The 22840-nt window shown below is 35.3% G+C and overlaps 6 protein-coding genes across 6 annotated transcripts; 1 reads left to right on the forward strand and 5 right to left on the reverse strand.

The window, feature by feature from the left end:
* Nucleotides 1–866: 866 nt before the first annotated feature.
* CDC24 (Rho family guanine nucleotide exchange factor CDC24) lies at nucleotides 867–3107 on the forward strand (the record flags this gene model as incomplete). The annotated part of the gene is made up of 1 exon (XM_019185806.1): nucleotides 867–3107. The coding sequence occupies one exon, from the start codon at nucleotides 867–869 to the stop codon at nucleotides 3105–3107; it is 2241 nt and encodes a 746-aa protein (XP_019038518.1).
* Nucleotides 3108–3230: 123 nt separating this feature from the next.
* CIR2 (electron-transferring-flavoprotein dehydrogenase) lies at nucleotides 3231–5006 on the reverse strand (the record flags this gene model as incomplete). Its single annotated transcript, XM_019184957.1, has 1 exon — nucleotides 3231–5006. The coding sequence occupies one exon, from the start codon at nucleotides 5004–5006 to the stop codon at nucleotides 3231–3233; it is 1776 nt and encodes a 591-aa protein (XP_019038519.1).
* A 1527-nt stretch (nucleotides 5007–6533) lies between these two features.
* GDS1 (Gds1p) lies at nucleotides 6534–8006 on the reverse strand (the record flags this gene model as incomplete). Its single annotated transcript, XM_019181920.1, has 4 exons — nucleotides 6534–6617; nucleotides 6693–7194; nucleotides 7249–7856; nucleotides 7893–8006. 4 exons carry the CDS (start codon nucleotides 8004–8006, stop codon nucleotides 6534–6536), a joined length of 1308 nt encoding a protein of 435 aa, XP_019038520.1.
* Nucleotides 8007–10004: 1998 nt separating this feature from the next.
* Nucleotides 10005–11390, reverse strand: WICANDRAFT_23585 (uncharacterized protein; the record flags this gene model as incomplete). Its single annotated transcript, XM_019180996.1, has 2 exons — nucleotides 10005–10876; nucleotides 10940–11390. Coding segments are annotated over 2 exons (1323 nt in total), but the record flags the coding sequence as incomplete, so codon positions are not given.
* A 547-nt stretch (nucleotides 11391–11937) lies between these two features.
* WICANDRAFT_94554 (uncharacterized protein) lies at nucleotides 11938–12579 on the reverse strand (the record flags this gene model as incomplete). Its single annotated transcript, XM_019186452.1, has 1 exon — nucleotides 11938–12579. A coding segment is annotated over exon 1 (214 nt), but the record flags the coding sequence as incomplete, so codon positions are not given.
* Nucleotides 12580–15373: 2794 nt separating this feature from the next.
* On the reverse strand, nucleotides 15374–16195 carry CLN3 (cyclin CLN3; the record flags this gene model as incomplete). Its single annotated transcript, XM_019181017.1, has 1 exon — nucleotides 15374–16195. A coding segment is annotated over one exon (822 nt), but the record flags the coding sequence as incomplete, so codon positions are not given.
* Nucleotides 16196–22840: the final 6645 nt, after the last annotated feature.

Consider the following 22840-nt stretch of genomic DNA (forward strand, 5'->3'; position numbering starts at 1 on the left):
TTCGTGATCTTGGAAACATACAGTGTAGTTGAAATTCTGAGCTTTTAGCAATGAGCCTGTACGCTGTAGATTACAATATTGTTTGTAGAAGTACATTCTTTTTGGTTACAATTCAGTCTTTTTGCTAAAATTTAGCAGGTTCCAGATCCACATCTACCACTGGAGCATTCTAAAATGAAATCACACAACCACCAGATTGTTCTCAGACTCAGATTCCAGAATCAACACACCCAGTTTTAATAAGGAACAGCCCTGTAGATTCAAGCTTCTTCTGCATTCGCTTAACAGTCTGAGATCTGAAGCGGGTGACACGCTTAACTATGCTGTTCCTGGTACACGCCACACCAGCGTTAACTGAGAAGAAAAAAAACACCAAAATGTAAATTCAAATTCGAATCAACATAATTGTGGCCTTTTATTTCCATAGAGAACCTCAAAAGGGATCTTTAACCCAAATCCAAGAATCACTCATTACCATATCCATTATCTATCCAATTACTGCTCATTCAACAAGCTAAAGAGCGTTCAATTGCCCCCTGAATTAGCTAAATACTCACGATCCTTTGAAATATTTCGGTTTATAAATAACACCAAAAGATAGAGCGGCTAAACAACAAAGAGACAAAAAGCACATTTCAAACAAAGCAGACAATCTGAATAATACTATATCATACAATATGGTGGGCTTTCCTGAAATAGGTTCAGCCAATACAGGCTCATCTTCAACAAATATCTCAATCAAGAATTTACACAGTAATAATCCAAGTATCGTGAATATACCCAGTATAGGAACAGGAATGAGCAATTCAAATAGTGTCAATGGCTCAACAGTAGGTGTTCATGTTGCTGGCAATAATAACACCTTGATGCTTATGAACAAACAAGTTACTACAAGTGATTCCTTATATTATATTTGTCTGAGATTAAAAAAGAGATTAGAAAGCGTTAGCCAATTAAAACCCTACCTAAATTTAGCATATTCGTCAGCAGAAGTATTATCAGAGAACCAGGCACTACTTCTGTCTCAAAAATCAACAACTTCATCATCATCATCAAATCAACATCATAGTTTTAACTCTTCAAATGGTTCAAATTTTAGAGTTAGCGCGTTATCAAATTTCAGTAGTACAAGTGATGACACTTCAACAAATTCCAATTCAACAAGCCAGTTAAATTCACCAACGAGTGGGGCACCAGGTTTGATAAATACTTTTTGTGCTGGTGTATTACCTGCAACAGTTAATTGTGATCCTGTTACCCAATTATGGGCATTATTTCAACAAGGTTCCCCATTATGTGTTATATTCAATATCATCAAACCTGCATATTCATTACCTGTCATTTCATCAGATGATATGAAAACTTGTAAGAAATCAATTTATGATTTCATATTGGCTTGTAAAAATTATTTGAATTTTGACAATTCTGAACTATTTACAATATCAAATGTTTTTTCCAACGAAACTGAAGATTTAATCAAGATTATCAAAGTTATAACTCAAGTTATTGATTTAGCACCAAGTATTTTCAAAAATGTGGATCTAACTGAGGAGTTTAAACAAGCTGCAGCAGTTACTGATTCCAAATCAAAAGTTTTAAAAGAATTGGTGGAAACTGAGAGAAAATATGTTAATGATTTAGAAACTTTGGTGACATATAAAGAACAGTTGTTGAATTTCAATATCATATCATCAGAAGATTTATACATGTTGTTTCCAAATTTAAATGATATATTAGATTTCCAAAGGAGATTTTTGGTTTCCTTAGAAATTAATAACTTGATTGATCCTAAATACCAAAGAGTTGGTTCCGTTTTCATCCATGCTCAATCATTTTTCAAATCTTATGAACCTTGGTCAATAGGTCAAAAGGCTGCTATTGATTTCATAAATACAAGTTCTATGAAGTTGAAAAACAACTCTTTAATCATTGGGAATGAATTAGAACTTCAAAGTTTTTTGATTAAGCCTGTCCAAAGGTTATGTAAATACCCATTATTGTTGAGAGAGCTGGTCAAATATACTGATCCGAATACATCAAATAATTATAATGAATTGAATTTGGCTTTAGAGATTTCCAAAAAGATTGCTAATGACATTAATGAGAATCAAAGACGTGTGGAAAACGTTGAAGTTTTGAAGAAATTATACGATAAAGTTGTTGATTGGAAAGGTTATAACGTTAATAGTTTTGGTGAATTGTTGTTTTTTGATAAGATTGTTGTCAAGGATAATTCAAAGTCCTCAGAAGAACGTGAATTTCAAGTTTATTTGTTTGAAAACATTATAATTTTTTTCAAAGAATTATTACCACAACAAAAAAAATCATCAATTGCTTCGTTGAAGAAAAAATCTCAAACAAATTTGTTATCAAATGTTAATCAAGAAGCTTTAGGATTTGAATTGAAAGGAAGAATTTCAATTGCAAATATTTACAACATTAGTACAGTCAATCCATATTTATTGAATATTTCATGGTCAGGTATGAAGGATACAGGAAGTTTCCTCATGAAGTTTAAAAATGAAGAAATTAGAACAAATTGGGAATCATGTATAAGGAAACTGGTTGCGAACCTACAAGATGACTATAACAACTCAAATACCTCAACATTGAACAATTTGAATTTGAATGAAAGAAGAAGCAATGGTATCTCAATGGGAAGTAACAGATCCTCTTACATTTCAAGAACAAATTCAGAATCAACAACATTTCAAGCATTATCTAATAATTATCAATTGCATTCAAGACAACAATCTGAAATTCCAATATCATCATCAAAAAGGTCAACACAAGATTCAATACAGAGTACAAAAAGATCAATTTCAGAATCTTATAAAAATCAATTACCAAACAATTCTGTGATTGTCAAACTTATGTATGAAAAAGATTTATTCACTTTGATGACACCATTGGATATAAGTGTTGATGAATTCTTATCAAAGATTGAAAAGAAAATCAAACAATGTGGAGGTGTTATGAAAGGTAAAGTTAAATATCAAGATGAAGATGGTGATTTTATTGTCATTCAGAGTGATGATGATTGGTCTTTAGTTAAAGAGATGATGAAAGAAGTTGGTGATAAAGTCTTGAATGTTTGGGTTGCTTAATACACATGGACGTTTTACTATCTCTCTTTTTTTCTTATGATTAATGAAAACAAAATAACTTACAAATGAAGTGTTGTAGAATATTAAATGCATTCTTTTTATCACGTCTAATAAATATATACCTCAAGTCATTACATATTTTGGACCATCACCACCTTCAGGAACTGTCCAATTAATATCCTGAGTTGGAACTTTTATATCACAAGTCTTACAATGAATACAGTTCTGTGAATTTATTTGAAACTTCACACCATGTTCAGTTTTTTCATCTTCAACATATTCATAAACACCAGCTGGACAGAATCTGTTTTCAACACCTTTGAATTTTGGATAACTTATATCTCTATGCTTATCGAGATCTTGATCTGGAACTCTTAGATGATTCTTTTCATTTTCATCATGATAAGTACCTGTTCTTGAAACTGATGTCAAGATATCAAAGGAGATTTTACCATCAGGTTTAGGATATTCAATTTTTTCATATTCTGAGGCAGGTCTTGTAATATGAGCATCTGATTTATGATGATGGAAAGTCCAAGCTACTTGCCCCTTTAGGAATAATGAATCAATACCTGAATATGAAACACCACCAAATAACTTCAATCCAGTACCAAATGATGGTCTGATATTACGAACTTCATATAATTCATCATAAACCCATGATCTCTTGTAGGCTTGTTCATAACTCTCAAGGTTAATTGGTGTTTCTTCAATATTGTCATGAATTTCTGGATCATAATCTTCATCTTCTTCAGTTTTGATTTTCTCCAATTTGGAAACAACTTCAAAAATGTTTTCAGCAGCCAACATACCTGTCTTCATTGCAGTATGTGTACCTTTAATCTTTGGAACATTCATGAAACCAGCAGAAGCACCAACAAGAACACCACCTGGGAAATTTAATTTTGGCACACTTTGCCATCCACCTTCATTCAAGGCCCTAGCTGCATACGATATACACTTACCACCTTCTAAAACATCTGAATAGAATGGATGATGTTTCATTTTTTGAAATTCTTGATATGGGGAAATCCATGGATTTTCATAATCTAATCCAACAACAATACCAACAGAGACTAAACCATCACCAAAATGGTACATGAATCCACCACCATAGACATCATAACTTAATGGGTATCCCATAGTATGTCCAATGAAACCTTTTTTGAACTTTGAAGGTTCAACTTCCCAAACTTCTTTGATACCAAGACCATATGTTTGATTATCTCTACCTTCTCTTAAATTGAACTTATTGATAACTTCTTTAGATAATGAGCCATGACAACCTTCAGCAAAGACAGTAACTCTTGCGTGAAATTCCATACCTCTTTCGAATGAATCCTTTGGAGTACCATCTTTTGAAATACCCATATCTTTAGTAGCAACACCTTTAACAGCACCGGTACTATCATATAAAACTTCTGAAACAGCGGTGCTTGGATAAACTTCAATTCCTAATTCTTCAGCCTTTTCAGCAAGATGTTTAACAACTTCACTTAATGAAACAATGTAATTTTTACCTTTATTAATCATTTGTGGAGGCTCTGGCATTGGGACAGCCCAATCATGATATAAATATCTAAGAGTCTCATCAGTCACTGGAGTGGCAATATCTGATGGTAAGGGAATACCTTCACCATTTTCATCATAGTATTCACTTTCTGGGAATAGTTCTCTTAAAGCTCTTGGTTCTAAAACTGCACCTGATACAATATGAGATCCCATATCTGGAGCCTTCTCAAGCACAACAATTCTAATTTCTCTTGATTCGTTTTCCAGTTCTAATTGTTTTAACTTTATAGCGGTTGCAAGACCTGCTGGTCCACCACCAACAATACAAACATCAACTTTGTCAGCGGCTCTTTCTTCTGTCAACAATTCTTTCATTTCATCATCCATTTTTTCAAAAGGAACTTCTGTAGATAGGAGACGACTCGACTTGTATTGGCATGATGGTGTTACTGATGATTTGGATAATTGTGGCCTTTTCAAGCAAAGTGTAGCAGACGAGAAGCTTCGTATACTTGGTGATCTTTTGATTGATTGTGTAAAGAATCTTGACTCTGTGAGTAGATGCCTTCTTATGAATATCATTTTGTTCTGTGGTTGAGACTTTCGAGATTGTGGAGTTTGGGCCAATGGATTCAAAAGCAGAAAAATGATGGGTATATATACAAAGTATTTTTCAATACAGAGTCAAGAGTTTATATAAGTTTCAATAATTCTGTCATCAAGGCCCTGTTTAGACGTTTTTTTTTTCACGAAGAACCATGTTGTGCCAACCGTATCTCACCAAGGACCAATAAAATCGAACAAATTATTAACGACTTTAGACACATTTAAAAGCCTGGAAAAGAAAAAAGAGGTTATTTGAAGAGCTGCTGTGATGAGTAGAGATACCAAATACTGTGGGTATATTTCCTTTCAAGCAATTCAGAGGTCGTGTTAATTGAATTTTGTTGCTGAAAAATTTTTCTTATGCTTTCAGGTCACTGAAGGTGTTCCACTCTGGAAGTATACTTCCGAGAACAACACAACTATTCGAAGATCTAGTATAACAGGAGTATAAACATTTGGACGTTACCTTAAGGCTTACGACATCTTGAAAACTAGTTCGCCACTTAAATGTCCACTTAAAATAGTCAAAAATTATCATGGCGATATTGATTTCGACCTTATAATAAAGTGGTTCAAGTTCACCAACTAATCACAGGAATCCGGCTTGACAAAGTCTACATTTCGTAATAATAACAACGCTTTCATGAATCGTGGCAGTATGTATTTGATCCATTTGCAAATTCTATTAAATTCAATTCAAATGAACCAGAACTATTGACAAAATAAAGTTACCGAAAACCAAATCAGTCAACTCTAACAATATAACTTTGAAACACTAACATATCACTCTAATCAGATATTATCATGATTCATGATGTAGGTAATTAAAAAAAACAAAAGCAAAGCTGAACAGAGAATTGAATTCCACCAAATGTGTACAAACTGCACAACTTAGATCGAAACCTTAAATCTGTAAAATAAATTTGATAAGAGGGTATATAAAAAAATTGAAATCATATATCTCATGAGTCATAACATCAGTGAACAATAATGAATAAAAGATAAAAAAAGATCACCTAAAAACCAAAAACTATTTGATAATGGATAAAAAAAGCTTATGATACACTGTTAATGCAGACAAATATCAGAAAAGTAGGTTGAAAAATGAAAACAATGAATAAATATAAGGCCTGAAATGAACAAACAAAACTTGTAAAGAATTCTTAACCCAAATTTGATGGAGAATTGATGTTTGATTTTTAAAAATTGGAAAAGCAAGGAATACAAAAACTGGAGAAGTGAAATTGCTGTTGTTGATGTGAAAAACGGACAAAAAAAATATTTTCCATCTTTCTCTCTTCAAAAGTTTCATGTGAATAGTGAGTCCAATTCAGCTAGTGATATATCTTCCGGTGTTTCAATATCTTGAGTTAAAAAGCCATCTCTGACCGCCTTCAACCATTTAGCAGCAATTGGAGGCTCTGAACTCACAGACTCTCTTTTTGAACCATCAATCCCTGAGGCAACAGAACCAGCTGGTGATAATCCTTCTAAAGCAGCAGCATGTAAAGCAGCAGCGGCAGCAGCAGCAGAAGGGGAGGGAGAGACTGCAACTTTTGAAAACCTAGGAGCAGCAGCAGCCGCAGTCAATGTACGTACTTTCTTTGATGACAAGTAGGACATTGATTTTGATCTCTTGTTATTTCTCAAAGTTATTTTAACATGCCCACCATCTTCATCGTCGTCTTCATCAAACTGATCCATTTCTTCAAAATCATACTCTGAAATGATTGGTGATTCATAAGATTTTGAAACTGATGAAGGTGACTTCAAAGTTGAGCCTAAACCTAAAGAAGCAGTAACAGGAGCAGCAGAATAAGGAATTGACAACTGAGGTAAAGTTAAATCTAATTGAAGATCAGCAAATGTGTGTTTAGTAACACCTAAATCAAAAGCAGTTGCACGTCTCTTCATTTCAGAACCAGTGTTTGAGAAATCATTATCGTTCAAAGAACCAAAAGGACTATATCTTTCACCAAATTTAGCCTCTTTTTCTGAAAGACTTTCATCAAGTGATGGAGACATAGATTGTTCTTGACTTTTTTGACTTTCAATAGCAGCTAAAGCATGAACATAGTAATCAGGAGCTAGTAATCCACGATAAACATAAACCATTCTCTTTGGAGAAGCATCTGCCCATTCTCTTGATAATGAATAAATTAATGCCTTCTCACCCTTTTCAACTCTTTTAACATAAGCATTCAACTTAGCTGAAACCAAATTTGAAGTTTTAGTGGAAAGTGTAGCCATCTTTGGATGTTTTTCAACTAAAATATCACAAATCTGTTTCACAGTCATACCTTTACGATCTTCATCTCTTTCGTGTAAAATTTCAAAAATTGCAAACAAAACATCATCATCTAAAGAAGGATGTTGAGTAGGTTTTGGACGTTCACCAGTAACAGGAATAGTGGTGGAAATACCAGTTGCAATTGGAGCTCTAGATGACGGTTTACTGTGCTTCTTTTCGCCCTTTTCAGCCTTCTCTTTCTTCTCTTTTGGAGGTTTTGATGAACTTGATGAAACTGAAGTTGCAACAGTACTTGTAGGTGAAACATCTTTAAACTCTTCTGGACTTGATGATTTTTCAGGTGTCATTTCTTTGATACTCTCCGAAAGAGCAGAGTTATTCTTATTTGTAGCACCAACATTATTGTTATTCAGAACTGGTTTCGAATTATCAGAGTTCAAACTTAAACGACGAGGTTTGAAAGCAGGTGAAGTTGTTGCTGTGGAATCACCCATTGGGAAAGCCACTGGTCTTCTATTAGCTAAAGCCATGATTTCTTCTGTCAGATTTTTGTGTGGAAATGTGAAGATAATACTAAGTTGAAAATCTTTTGAAAAATTAACTAAAACCTTCAAAAACCTTCTTCCAAAATGGTATTACCTTTTCTTTGAGTATAGATTCCACGTCTATAAAAGTTTGTCTAAGCTGAACAAAACGTTGATTGAACTTGTTGCTTATATCCAAAAAGCTCTTGATTCGATCTTTTCTTTAACCTGAAAAATTTTAGCCAACCTTCCAGATATGAAATGAAATAAAAACCAACCGCCAATAACAACCAATTGATTAAACCGAATTAAAAACTTTTGCTTTATCTCTAACACCAAAAAGACCGAATAGATACTTTGATGAGTTGAACTATTTTGTAACAACAAGCCGCTGATGAAAATTTGTAGCGCTTAAATTAAAAGGCTTGATTCAAAGAATAAAATCTATAGAAAAAGGATAATTAAATCTTCTTCTCACTGTTCATTATGATTAGTCGTTGGTCTCCCTGATAAAGTATATACTCTCTGTCATCGGGTAGTTTAAATGTAGTTGGGTCATATGTGTCAATGTAGGAGTTGCTTGTTGGCTGCTTCCTTCGCGAAAATGACAGATTCAGGTCACAAACAACGTCCCCAGACAACATAAACAACAACATCATCACCATAACGAAGTGTACAGTGAGTACCCAAGTATCTCAAAGATACATGGATAAAATTTAGCCTTACATCTTTAATCTTATTTCTAAGAACCGAGTGTGTTTGTGTGTGAAATATCTTTTGAAAGATATGTATAAACTTGTACAGATTTTTCAAAAACCCTTTATGTTAAAGGAAAAAACGAAAAACTCAAGAAAAAAAAGAGTGAGTAGAAAAAAATGTTTGGGTTGTAATAGCGGTAGGGCCAGCACAGATGCACTGGTTTGAACACGCAATGGAAGGCATAAAAACATAGATAACAAACGAAAACGCTGGATATGAAGTGGATAATTTAGTTCAGTAAGATCCACAAGGTTCCTATATAGTTATGCAATTCTTCAAACTATTGGTTCGCTAACAAAAATGCTGTTAAACATGTAGTTTTTTTCAATCAGATCTAAATCTGGTATATGCACACACAGAACATGGATTCCTTCCCAGCCGGAGATCATCCCAGCCTAAAATCAGAACCTTAGGCAGAAACTTAGGCCAAGAGGAACAGAGTTATATATTTTACGAGTGTACGGAATTTTTAGACAGGGTGTAACGTTCATCAGTCATGAAGATGAAGATGTTGATAATTTTCAACTCAGAGAATTTCTCAAGTATGTAGGGATGTGGCAGATTGCTATGGCTGCTCCAGTGTACTTTCTAATTAAGAGAATACATGACTGTTTTTTCTGTAAGTCCACTATTACACAAAGCTTTTGTGTATTAAAGTTTTGTATGTACCTGTTCAGGAGTTGATTATTTTTCTCCAGCGCTCAAATTGTACAAGGCATCCTGTAACCTTGTTATCTCCAGGATTGCTGATACAGGAGTTCCTCCTAGAAAAACCAAATCAGAACAGTCCAGAGTTTCAAATGACACATGGATCAGAGCTAATGAAGTTTATAAGTAAGAGGTTCTTATATCAATGTTTCCCACATAGGCTTCCGGTGTATCACCGTTTCATCAAAATTCCACAGTGGCTACCGCAGTCTATTGTGCTCGGGGGTTTTTATGCCATCTGTAAAATTGATCTGATAAATGCCACAGGAACACGTTTCGGCATGGCAGGTCACGTGGAGATAACGCAAAGGCCTACGTTTTACACAGCGTTCCCAAATATTCACCTTCATATTATGGTTTGGCCACGATAATTTCGGCAATTTGTGACTTTTATTTTTCGCTCAATTAATGATTGGATGATGTGACATGTATTAGGGCAGCAATTTTTTATCTATCTACAAAGCATACAACTCATACATTCATCACAATTCATCATAATTCAAAAAGATCAGCCTTGAAATGCAAGCACGACTCATGGGTTCTCTTGTAATCATCCTTCCAGTACTTGTCCTTGTATGCTTTCTTGTCACCGTTTGGTGGAGAATACCAATAGTTCAAAGCAATATGAATATTATCAGACTTTAAATCTCCAAATGATGAAACTTCATGGAACCAACCTGATGGTAAATAGAGCATTTGGCCCGGCTTTAAATCTGTTGTAAGACTTTGGCAGTTGAAAAACTTTGGCCATCTCTTTTGAGCTAATTTGGTCAATTTTTCCCTTAACTTATCATCTTTAATCTTATCCAAATGAACAACGGCAGCAGGTATCTTGGAGAACGAAGGAGGATCTAATCCGACATCAGGAACCGCGCGATTCAATTGTTCATCTTCATCTTCAACTTCTTGTTCCATTTGTTCGACATCATATATTTGTTCGAACTTTGGATGATTGATCTTTGCCCATTTGTAAGCTTCAGTTACTATTGCACCATCGTCTCTAACAGGTCTCCATAATGGTGCCTTCTCATTAGGCTTATAATCAATAACCCCTGTCTTGTAAATTTTTCTTATATCACCAACAGTGTATAGATTCTGACCATCGCTTGGGGCAAAAATAGTAAACCTTTTGGAACCTTTTATAGGGACATATAAATTATCAGAATGATCATGATGCAAACCAGAAGAAACACCACCGCCAAATATTTGTCTACCTAATCCTAAATCTGGAGCTTTTGGATCAATATTTATAGATTTTTCTTTTGGAGTTTTGGAAGATGAAGATCCCATCCATAAATTTATTTGTTGTGGAGCCAAATTTTCTAATATCTTTGGACGTAAAGGTAATTTGCGAGTCTTTATGAGGTTTGTTAATGGCTTTTGAACTAATTCTTTCACTCTGCGAATGGCTTCCGACTCAAACAAGGGATCATTTGGGAAATCTGAAGGGAGTGGTGAATCTGATGTGTAACTTTCTTCAGCCTCATCGTCATCACTTTCACTCATGTCATCAAAATCGTCATGAAGATCATTCATATCAATTGAGTCTGTATCAGAGAAGTCTGCACCATTGTTTAGATCTAAAGTATCAGCATCATATTCCTCTTCTCCCTCGTCATCTTCTTCACTGTCTGATATTTCAATATTCTTTTCCACATCAGGATCATTCTCTTCATATTGGGTTGTTAGATAATAATCATCACCTTGTTTCAACTTCCCCATAAGCTCATCAAATTTCATCTTGATACGTTGGGTACCGCTTCCAAAGCCACCTTTATGCTTCTTTTCAACCAATAAAGGCTTATCATAACTTAAGGTATCGACAATAGAACCTGGTTGGAAGTTTGATATATCCAACCCAGGAACAACACCGTCAATTATCACTGGCTTCCTTTTCTGAACATATTCTTTGAAGAACTCTTCAGTATTAATTTCAGAAAGTTTCACCACTTCAACTTTTGAATCTGCGGTTGGGTAAAATGCATTATAATCATTGATCACTTCCACTTTTGGCGCCTTCGACTTGGGCCTAACATCCCCTTCACGCAATCTCTTCTTAGACATAGCAATTGCAGTAGCGATTGATATAGAAGGTTCTTAAAACAACACTTGGGTTTTTGAACATTGTTTAATCATGTTACAATAAATCAAGCCATCTTGTAAAAAAGCTTCATGAATTTTTTTTTGCTCGCCCAACGTCTGTTATTGACAGGGGCACGATTAGACACCAGCTTATGGTGAACTTTGAAATGTGATGTACAAAGACTTTCATCTAAACTTTGTAAAGAATAAATTCACTTGATTGTATTGCTATTGAAAACCTTAGCCGCTAGCTGTTGGCAACATTGGATAAGGTCAAGAGTTTAAATAGACCAAATTTCAACCTACAGTCCTCAATCAGTCTATCAGCTATTAACCCATGGATCTGCCAAGTGTACACTTTTCCTCAGATGTAGTCCAGTCCCCAATTGCCAGTCGCCAGACCCTTAATCTTGAAAGGGACCTCAAAAACCTAAGGGTCTGAGGAAGCATTGAGAAAGTTAAAATAAAAAGGTCAAGTAACCTACATATAATGAGTAGAAAGTATTAAAATAAACTTTGTTGTACAGTCTTTTTTTAGAAGCAGTATTGCTTTTCTGGTAAAATTTCCTGATCCCTGTTTTCTATTGTTGATTTGACATTGCTTAGCCACTAGTCTCGGGAAGTTGATTAATGCCTGCATGCGTGAAAGGTTTTTTTGCTTAACGTTGTTGATGCTATAAATGAGGTTGACGTCGTCGATAATAATTATAATTACCATGTAACGTTGTGTTGAACTAGTACTTGGTACAGCTTCTATTATAAGTGCAGGCGAATATAAATATTAGCTCAAACCAGGTACGTTCATGATATAGCACATACAAACAAGTCACGGGTCCAATTGATCAATATGATATATTGAACGAAGCAGCTGGACCATATTTGAACCATGATATTATAGTTAATAAGCATCGCTAGCTTAAGCTAGCTGATCATATTTAATATTATAAGTATTATGATCAAGAATGTCATAATATTGCACTAGATAGGTACAGCAGCTATCTAATTCAGGCGGTACTGCGATATCGTCGACTAGTGGTAGCTAATTATTAATACTCATGATGATGACCAGCACTAAGTTGTAATCGACTTTTAATATTAATCCAGCTAGCAGCTTCCACAGTAGCTAGCTGTTCAATATTGATACTCTTGATATTAGAATTAGTATGATCGTGATTTATTGTTTGTAATTAATGTAACTCATGTACCCAATAATGTGTATGCTAGTTCACGCTGCCCACTTCATGAAAATACACCAGTTTTGACGTCTCTTCACAAACAATATATATGAGTTGAACTTTTTGTGTATTATAACCGGCTTATCAAATACCCGGGCAATATATAATAATTGAGTGTCCTAAAGTTAATTACGCCTTGGCCCTTGGTCAGCTGGTTTGACAGTTCAGTACGTTAAAATAACTGGTCAGAAATTTAACACTTGCTACGTTACATTCTTTGAGCATAAAAGCTAGGGACAGCTTTAAACAGCCCATGAATTAGCTGTCTCGACGTTTAAACGATCAATTGTTCTTTCCACAGTAATGAAATTCCAAGAGATCCTTGTTCAAAACTCAATTTTTAGTACACACATTTTCAATATCAGGGTTCAAGTTTTAACAATGATATCTTGTTTAATAATGTGCTTGAAATTATCATGAGCTAGTTCGACAATTCGCTGCATTATGGAGACTCAGCACTACGAACTCCAAGCAAGGATGATCCATGGCAGGTGTACTTTGCTAGAGACGCTGTACTAGCTGTGCTGGAAACTCCAAATCACATAATGATTAGTTGTATAACGTCGACGTCGACTGATAAGTCTATATGACTATTGGATCATTTTGAGGCTTAAATATTCAACCAACTGAATATTTTTTATTTCAATATTGATATTATTTACCTCGAGGTCTAGTCATATTGCTATAAGAGAATCAGACGTAGTCAGTACCTGATTCAATAATGCTAATAATATATTAACAGCTTCAACTTCAAGTGGCTAGGTACGTCACCTATTAATGGACTAGTATAAGTACAGCTAAAACTATGTTACTAGCTGTTTAACGTAAAATATTAGCTAGCGCTGGTATGGTCTCATCAAATATAGAAAGATCATACACATACTGTGTGCAGCTGGTAAGCTAGTGCTAGCGCCTGAGTAGTAGTACGTCTAGTACGATTGATCAATTAAATATAACTATAATATCATCATATTAAACTTAGATCATTAATATATTCTCATCGAGTAGCAGGCACAACGTTGCAGCAGGTGAACCATAGTGTATATTCTATATTCAATGCAGTTTTGCCAGTCTCAGCCCACTGATGAAAGAATTATTGGATCAAATAAGATCAATGCTTGTATACCAGCTTATAGTTAAACATTGTTCTAGTCGTAGCACTTCCTGCAAATGGACAAGTGATCATGAGTTTCGAGATCGAGATCGAGAATCACGGATTCACAAACCATTACCACAGTCACCTAGAGATCAAGATCAACTTTACATGTAATGAATGCCTGTGCGACCTTGTAGTCCACACTGGCTGCCTACCGGCCCCTGGGCTGAAGTCTGGAACTCGATGTTTCATAACTTTTCTAACTTGTTGCACCCCAAAAAATACGCGTAACTTTGTGGAAAAAAAAAGCTGGCGGACATTAGCGGCAGTGCGTTTGGGCCAGCTCTACTGTGTAAATGTAGCATGTTGTTCAGGAACATCTTTTTTTAAACCGACGAAAAGAGTAGCTGAAGCGTTGAAACTTCAAGTACGACTAAAGGGGCATATGGTAAGATTCATTAAGGCTACAGTGAGACAATATTGGGGAGCTCGTTTTGTTTTAATTAGCTCGGTTCAATAAAGTGAACACTGACTAACTTTGATTGTAAAACAGCTCGACATTAATCATGTCCGAAAGGTCTAGAAGTTTTGAACGTCATTGTTGTGTTAAAATATAACTATCGTAAGCTACAACTGAGACTGCAATACATTATGATTGTTATGAGTTTCAATTTATTATAGTAGATGAAAAGTAATAGATAACTCAAATATAGACAAAGAATGATTGTAATGTAAGGATTGGATTGATATTATTCAAGACCAGCTTTGAATAAATTCAGCCATACTTAAAGATGTGAAAAAAAAAAGTGGAAGCAGCAAAGGACAAACAACAACGACAAGAAAGAATAATAATGGAGTTGAAAAAAAATTGGAAAAACATTTAAGACAAAGAGCAAAATAAAAATAAAACATAAAACAAACAGATCATGAAGTCAACTAAAACCTAACTATATTGAGCTTATCATTTGATCTTTTCTATAAGTAATAATCAAGTTGAGTTGACAAGTAACACGAGCTTGAGGCTAACTCTCGTGGATAGCTTCATTTGATAAATACTTCTTATAAATATGGGATTTTCCATCAACTTCTTCAGATTGGTCCCAAGAATTTGTTCTTTTTCTTTCAATCTCTTGTTCTAGTTCTGAACTTTGAGCATTAGTTGTATAATTTGCAGAGAAATTTGAAAGACATTGAAGTTTTAGATTCTCTTGTAATGGTTTCATCGAATTGTTATTGACATGACCAGCATTAAATTCAATTGGTGATGCAGTGCAAGAGCTAGGTGGTGTCATCAGGCTGGAAGTTGCTGAATTCTTGGACATGATACTTGAGACTGTTGAAGATTGGGAAGAAGTTGATGAAGTTCTTGAAGCCATTGGTGTTTGATATAATGGTGTTGTTGGAATTGATGAGTATAATTGACTGGTCAATTCATTAGCATAATGCTCAATAGAAAATAAACTGTTTGGTTCATCATTAGCATAATTCTTGAAGTATTTGGTTTGAAATGATGGTGGTAATGGATTTTCTCTAATGACATTCAACATCAATGAGCAAAGTTTATTCAATTTGCCATTGTTATTAGTTTGTGTGTTAAAATGAACAAATTGATTGTCATTTAATAAAGTTAATGAATTGGTCATGATTAAAACAGAAGCAATTGAAATCATTGAAATTGAATAGTTAAATGTAATTCTTGTAAAAAATTGACTCAATTGACATAAATAATTTGCACCATGTTTGATTTCATTGATTCTTTCATTTTTGAAATTTAAAAAATTTTCTTTCAATAACAAGTCAACAAAAGAATCATGACTTGGAGAACCAACCTCCCAGTTTAATGATTTCAAAATATGAGACTCCATTTCAACAAATAAATTTTTGGAATAACAGTTGCAACAAGTAGCTCTCAAGAAATCAATACTTGGAACTTTATGCTTTGAACCACTATATTTAGAAGCTAACCACAAAGCAGTAAGACCTAATAATTGGAAATGATCTTTTCTAACAATTCTTAAAGAACAGTATCTGTCAATAATGTTGATCATCAAAAAGAAGGTTTGATTTGACAATTTTAATCTATTATGAACATCCATCAAGAAATCAAAAAGGATAGGTCTCATAGCAACAGTGATTTGAGGTTGAGATTGAATCAATTGAGGAGAAGTCTTGCAAGTTGATTCTAATTTGGTTAAATGTTGAAGAATCTCTGCGCTATAAGTGTTGATGGCGCTAGTATGAGCTTTTTGTTCCATTGATCTTAACTGTGGATGTGAAGCAGCTAATCTGGCGACTGTTCTTCTCTTGAGTCCCATAGGGGTAACTGAATGGACAGACATGACAATGATGAGCTTGATTAAAAGTGGAATGCTTATTGTTGGTTAACCGCTGAACTGATCTTTAAAAAAAGTCAAAAGTAAATGAAAATTGTGACTAGTAAATAAGGATGAAAGAATTGAATCTAGTTTTCACAATGGAGTATGCATAAATTTTTCTGAATGACTTTGAAATGCGATGTTGAAGGTCAATTGAAGTAATGAATCAAATGGAAGGATATGTCACTTTTTTTTTCAATGGCTTTTTTTTTGTAGAAGTCTTTTTTATAGGGTTCCAAAAAAAATGTATAGTGAACGACTAAAGCTTGAGCAAAGAATGAATATAGCAAATGAGATGTGTTAAATAAGTAGCAAAGTGACTAAATGATGATTCCTGAGCTTGTGTATGTGGCTAATAACTTAATAGTAACCAAAAAGACAGGCAGACAGAAGGAGGTTGACGTGGATGGTGAGTATACAAAGAGACTGAAAGGATGGTGATGATGAAGGGGGCCTCTGAGATGGGGAATAGAGAAGCAAGCACTTAGTATAGATCAATTGATGGTCTAACTGATGTCAGGGCTAACTATTTTATGAGAGTTGGGTGTGTAAATTTGAAGGAATTTCCAAGTTTATATATAAAGTCGAGTACCACAGATTGATCCAAATCTTCAAATCGAACGGTTCAGGGAGAAAATGAAAAAAAAAAAACCTAAAAAAAAAAAAAAAAGCTGCCGACAGTCTAGTCCCTTATCTAAATTACCTACATACATTTCAACTTTGAACGCATCTTGTACATGAACAAAGCCAGACCTTGGGACTAGCAACCAGATTTCTTTTGAAAGACGCAAAGAGAGGCGTGCGTCTTAATTTTTGTCTACTTGAAACAATTCAACGAGCTAGAGCTCTACAAACTGTTGATAGTTTTAGCGTGGATCATGGTTTTTGGGCTCTTTGTACATTGAATACCACGGTAACCATTTTTGAAAGGCACAGTGAGCTATACGTTCCTCAAAAATGCGCAAAGTTAATGAGGAAACCTTTAAAGACACCAACCACTAGCCATGAAAGATTCTGGCTTATAGGGCTGCACATGTGCTAATAATCACTGACCACCATATTTATCGATTCGGTATCAGTTAGCTGACAATATGCCAGCATCAATTGACTATATTGTGCTGAGTTGATTGATATTCTTCAATCCTAAATATAATTGAACATGGTTGTTGAAGAATCACGTTAACACAAGAACCCCAATTGCATTAAAGTTTAGAGCAGCTACGATCCCAAAGTTAACAAGCTCTTGAATCATAACCCTTGCTTGTTAAAGGGAACTAAACATTAACTACAGTCGCTGTCAATCTGAGAAAATCAACGATCTTGTTTCGTAGAGCACTTTTTTTCGTATCACCTCACTAGTTCACGAAAAAAAAATTGAAGACTAGAGGGTCTCAAACTTCAGAGACAAACATATCGGAGTACCAGAGATTGAAAAAAACCTCTAAGTTGGATATAAATCACGTTTTCCAAAAACCTCGCCTAAAAAGACCATTTGAAGCTGTCTAATTTCTGGATAGTGTATGCAATTGAAGTCATTATATAACCTTTTTAAAATCAATCAAAAATTGGAACGTCTGGTAAAATGTACTCCCAAATTTTTTTGAATCTCGGGAGATTATACTAGTCCCTAGGACCAATTAGTTCATCTATCTCGTTTCTCCAGTCTTTTTCATATTCAAGATATTTTGAGACTACACATATGGAAAAAGAAAATCGAGATCTATTGCGGCCCCACAAGAACCTATACTCGATTCTCTACTGCTGTACACTTTCTTTTCAATATTGAACCCAATTGATCAAAGTAGAAGCAAACCAAGAACTGGCCTTTGAAAGATGTATTGAAGGGTACGGCTTTTGTATTTCGAAACTATCAAGCAATATTTCAGTCCAAAAACCCAGCACTTTCTGAACCTTAATCTCGATTTCCTTTGTACATAACATGATTTTTCAGCTCGGTGTATCAGTACTATCTCAGATAAATTATCGACAACATGAAGCCTAGGTCTCTTTGAGATGATCGGGTGTTTTCAACGCCTATTCACAATAGTCTTCAATGTTCATGCAATGCACTCTATCAAGACTACACTAGAGTACGAAGGTACACCAACCTTCTAAGTTTCAAATCTCCCTCTAAAAAGCCCTATAAGTTAGACAACAAAAGAATAAAGTGAAATTTTTTGTTTTGATCCCCACGGTGATAAATTGGAACACCTTGTTTGGCGTTTTAACTTTTCACTGAAAGACATTTTAACACAGGGGCATATGAATGCTACGTCGAGTTGAATAAAAAGAAAGGGTTAAAACAGTTTTACGTATGGATTTAGTCGACGTTATCTTGGGACACCTGTATAAAGTGTAGGTAGGTAGGTAGCTGATACAGTTTTGAGCTAACTCAATTGAAACCAACACGTTATATACACTAATATAATTTGAGAAACAACGGGAGACGACTTGTCCTTCGGAAACTCATGGACGTGGACCAGTTGGCCAGTTAAATTTTGTCAACTCATGAAGCTACTGAAATATTGATAACATTGCTAGCAGGTGATTAACGTCGACTACTATTTGAGACAGATTCTACAGAATAATCTCCCGAATCTAACATCTAGCCCCGAGGATTTACTTTCTATTCGTAGTTGTCAAAATCTTTCGACGCTTGTTCTTTCTTAACCACTCAAATTACACGTCAAATGCAGTTTGTGAATCGTGAGCTAGCTTTTTTTTCACATCCCTACATATTAGGGACTTGAACAGTCCGAGGACGGGTCTATCCAGAGGCTAGGACAATAGATTTTAATCATGAAGGTTCGTTTCAAGTTCAAGCTCTGATTTTCAAAACCAGTATACAAACCCAAAGATGTTGGCGAACTACATAACTGTTGATCAGTATGGTGCTGTGAATTAGTTGGCATGAATGAAAGACCTTACTGAAAATCAATATCCAATTGAATGGTTCAGACTAGAGGTCGTCAACTACAGTTGTGACATATACTAGAGAAGTGAAATACCATATAGTAGGTCAGTTAGTCGCTCACTATATAATAAACCAATGGTTACGTCTTTAGCTAGGATCCTCTGTTTTTAGTCGATAATAATGTCTGTGATTCTTCATGACATAATTAGGGAAGTGTACTACAATATTACAACGATTTCTACTAGCTGCTGTTTATAGTCCCACAGCTTGGCCGTCCTTTTCCTTTGAAATATCGATTGATCGGTCTATAGGTTATACAAATTATCGTCGACATTAACCATTAACCATGATCTAGCTGTGCTTCCAATATATGGAGTCTCAGTGCCCTCGTACTTCTCTTTTATATCAGTTTACACAAATATTAGTTAAGTACGTCGCCTCAAACTGAGTAGTCTGCACACTAAAGAGTATCCCGAACAGGACCTGTACTTAGAATGTACATCGAACCATGTATCACTAGTTTAAGCCCTTGAACCTCGAGCTCCATCACGGATCTGTCTTCCCTTTCAATTATCACACTTCATGCTCACCTTTTCAAGAAGTCATTCCCTGCTATGTAAATGTCCCTTTATACAGATAATCTGAGATCATTGATGGCTATTGAGTCTTAAACAAGCCCTGATAGTTGATGCTAAATAATTGATCTCCTATCTTTCTAAATTAAGTATCTGTTGAACGTTTTCTTATGTGGACTGGGCTTTAATTGAAGTTGAAAAAGGGGACTTGTTGTCATGGTGAAGAAAGCCAAGAGTTTTGTTTTGTATGGTCCACGCCCAGTCGAGTGCATCTCAGTAAATTACTTACGTCGACAAATTTGTGTGTAACGTATGTACAAAATCTAGATCATTAGCAGAGTGTCTACAGACCTGACTACTAGCTGCTAATACTTATATGAATTCAAGAACTCTGGGTCATAGACTGTGCTTTAGTAAGGGGATCGATTAGAGGTAATATAGACTGCTCCAGTTGTGTGGGTTTCCTGGGTATAGTACTAGTTCAACGACCACCTGTCCAGTGTGGATCAGTCGAATCTGAGTTAAAATTCGGTAGAGTCGACGTCAGGATTGAAGACTCTGATAAACAGCTTGAAAAGATGTTGAGAATTCAAAGCAGTTGGATGTTAACAGATGATCATTAAAACTGGAGAGGTGAAACTCATCAAGTATACCCGGGCGCTAGCTAGTGGTCCATGAATTATTACACAGACGGTACAGTTACGGCCTGCTTGCCTTTTAATCCTAATTATCGATATTCAGCTATCTAATAATATTGATGTTAATGAGTACGTCTTGATTGCAAGTAGTCTGTTTGAAAAAGCATGATCTATATATAATTATATTAATAATTGTTCTTGTGATCCGGATATCGACAGCTAATTAGAGCTGTTATTATAATACCGGTACGTCGTCGTCTTTCAATGAAAGAGGAGGACGTTCATCATGAATAATTAGCACTAGCTGAAAAACTTCAACATAATATACAATCCTTGTCAGCGATATTACTGCTCATCGACTGAAATAGCGCAGTGCCAGAACAGAGAATCACACTAGATGATGATTCTTTTTCAACAATATGGATGGAACACTTCTTTTGCAGAGTAAGTCATGATTGTGTTTGATCAGCTCGGTTTCAGACCTAGGTGCTTTATGCACTGATTCAAGGCCATATATAGTGTGTATAGATGGCGATTATAACAAGTTATAACACACGTTCAAGCTTGAAAGATCCAAAGCCTAATCGATGGGACTGTACGTTGTAATCAATAATTTTCAAATGAGGCTGAAATAGGGTTTTATTCTTCTTAAAGTGAAACACAAGAGACTATATTCACCAGGGCTAATCCGATACAGTCAGTGGTCACTATAGTAGTGTTTTTTCCTTCACTTGCGCTGTACTAATAATTCACAAGGTCCTCAAGTCTCCAAATTAGGTTGAAGCTTCGATTATATGTTTCAACAGGTAGTACCGAGAGGAGTTGAATATTTTTATGGAAGTACAGTGTAATGGACCTGTGGCTTGATTTGTTAATCTATTGAATCATCAATAATTTGACTTAACTGGTACAAGTATAAACACTAAACCATGCCGTATAGAGAACAGGACGAAGATGATCAAGACTAATTGACACTTTGGGATAAAATAGTAATGTTTTAGGTAACGAAGCATCTGTGGACGACATGCTTGAAACGTCTACAAGATCAGTGAACTGTGCTCTTCATGCTATGTGGTTTATCATGTTACTAGTTTTCCTTCTACTTTTGTCGTTGTAGTCTATGACTGACGCGAGTGAAAAAAAATTACGCGTTCAATTACTTTACTAAATCCGGAAAATTGTAGTCTCTTTCCAAACTTGGTAATTATGTACATGGCGTGTTTATGGTTCAGAATTTGAAATTACTTGATAAGCATCAAACAACTGGTGTGTATCAGGTGTACTGTTGCTTATTATTACCATGGGGTGATATATTCCTTGGTATTTATTTTTGCATGTATTAGTACAGTTTGTTAAAAGGACGTAGTAGGTACTGAAAGTCAAAATCCTTCATCTTGGGCGGATTTGAACGTGAAAACCGACAAGAAAGCACTAGTCTGAACTCTAAATAAAAGTGTATGCGTCCACAATAGTGTAACATTAAAGCTGCTATTGGTGAATGAACTTTATAATTGGTTGATGTTATTATATTTAGTACATCGCAAGTTTTCCACGTCGCGCTGACTTTTCATGGGTAGCCATTGCACTGGATATACTGTGCGATATTACGATATGACATTGCATATTGACGATTCAATATGTGTGAATTAGCAGCTGATCAGTCTATACACTTATGAGTGAATGAAAGCTAGGAAATAGAAGTTCATGTGGAGTGCCAGAATGTATCAGATCAATTTCAAGACTGATATAATTTATAGCTCGTTTTGTTTCAGACAAGTAATTTGCCTGAGAATAATTCACCAGTACTATTGCCTGCCACAGTGAATATTAATTATATGACGAACTCGTTCTTCTTCGACGTTGTTGATGTCAAGGAAATTTAGCCAGTTTCTTTAATACTCCAGGGTGGTCACCAATTGATTCAATTCCCAATTGTTAGTACGATATAACCGCACTGACGATTAGTTAGTAGTAACTATTGTGGAAGAATAATAATGGGCCCGTTCAGACATCATCCCTTAGACCCTGGGCCCATGTAAACTAGACTCAGGTCTGTGGACTATTCACCTAGGTGATATGGACTAATCCTGGGGACTTATCCTGCAAGACCCAGGATAATGTAGTTTCCAGGGGAGATCTGAGAAATTTCCTTTTTCATCCAATTCCTGCAGATGCCGAAGTTCTGACATAATCCAGGGAGTGCGCCTAACATCTCCTAACAATTAAAGTTCATGATGAAGAAGTGTACTACGCTACAGAAATCAAGGAAACAAGGTGTCCAGCCAATATTGTTTTTCAAAACAAGGCGGATCTGGAAAGGGTTGTACTCTATCATTTGTTTTGAAAATTAGAAGAGAAAAACAATTTAAGTGGTTTTAGTATAGTCAAGAGAACTTCAAACACCAGTAAGGGTACCCACAATCATTCAAGCCAGATCAGATCAATCTCCCTCCCCTTA

The sequence above is a fragment of the Wickerhamomyces anomalus genome (genome assembly GCF_001661255.1).
Source record: "Wickerhamomyces anomalus NRRL Y-366-8 unplaced genomic scaffold WICANscaffold_4, whole genome shotgun sequence".
Classification (NCBI taxonomy): Eukaryota; Fungi; Ascomycota; class Saccharomycetes; order Phaffomycetales; family Wickerhamomycetaceae; genus Hansenula; species Hansenula anomala.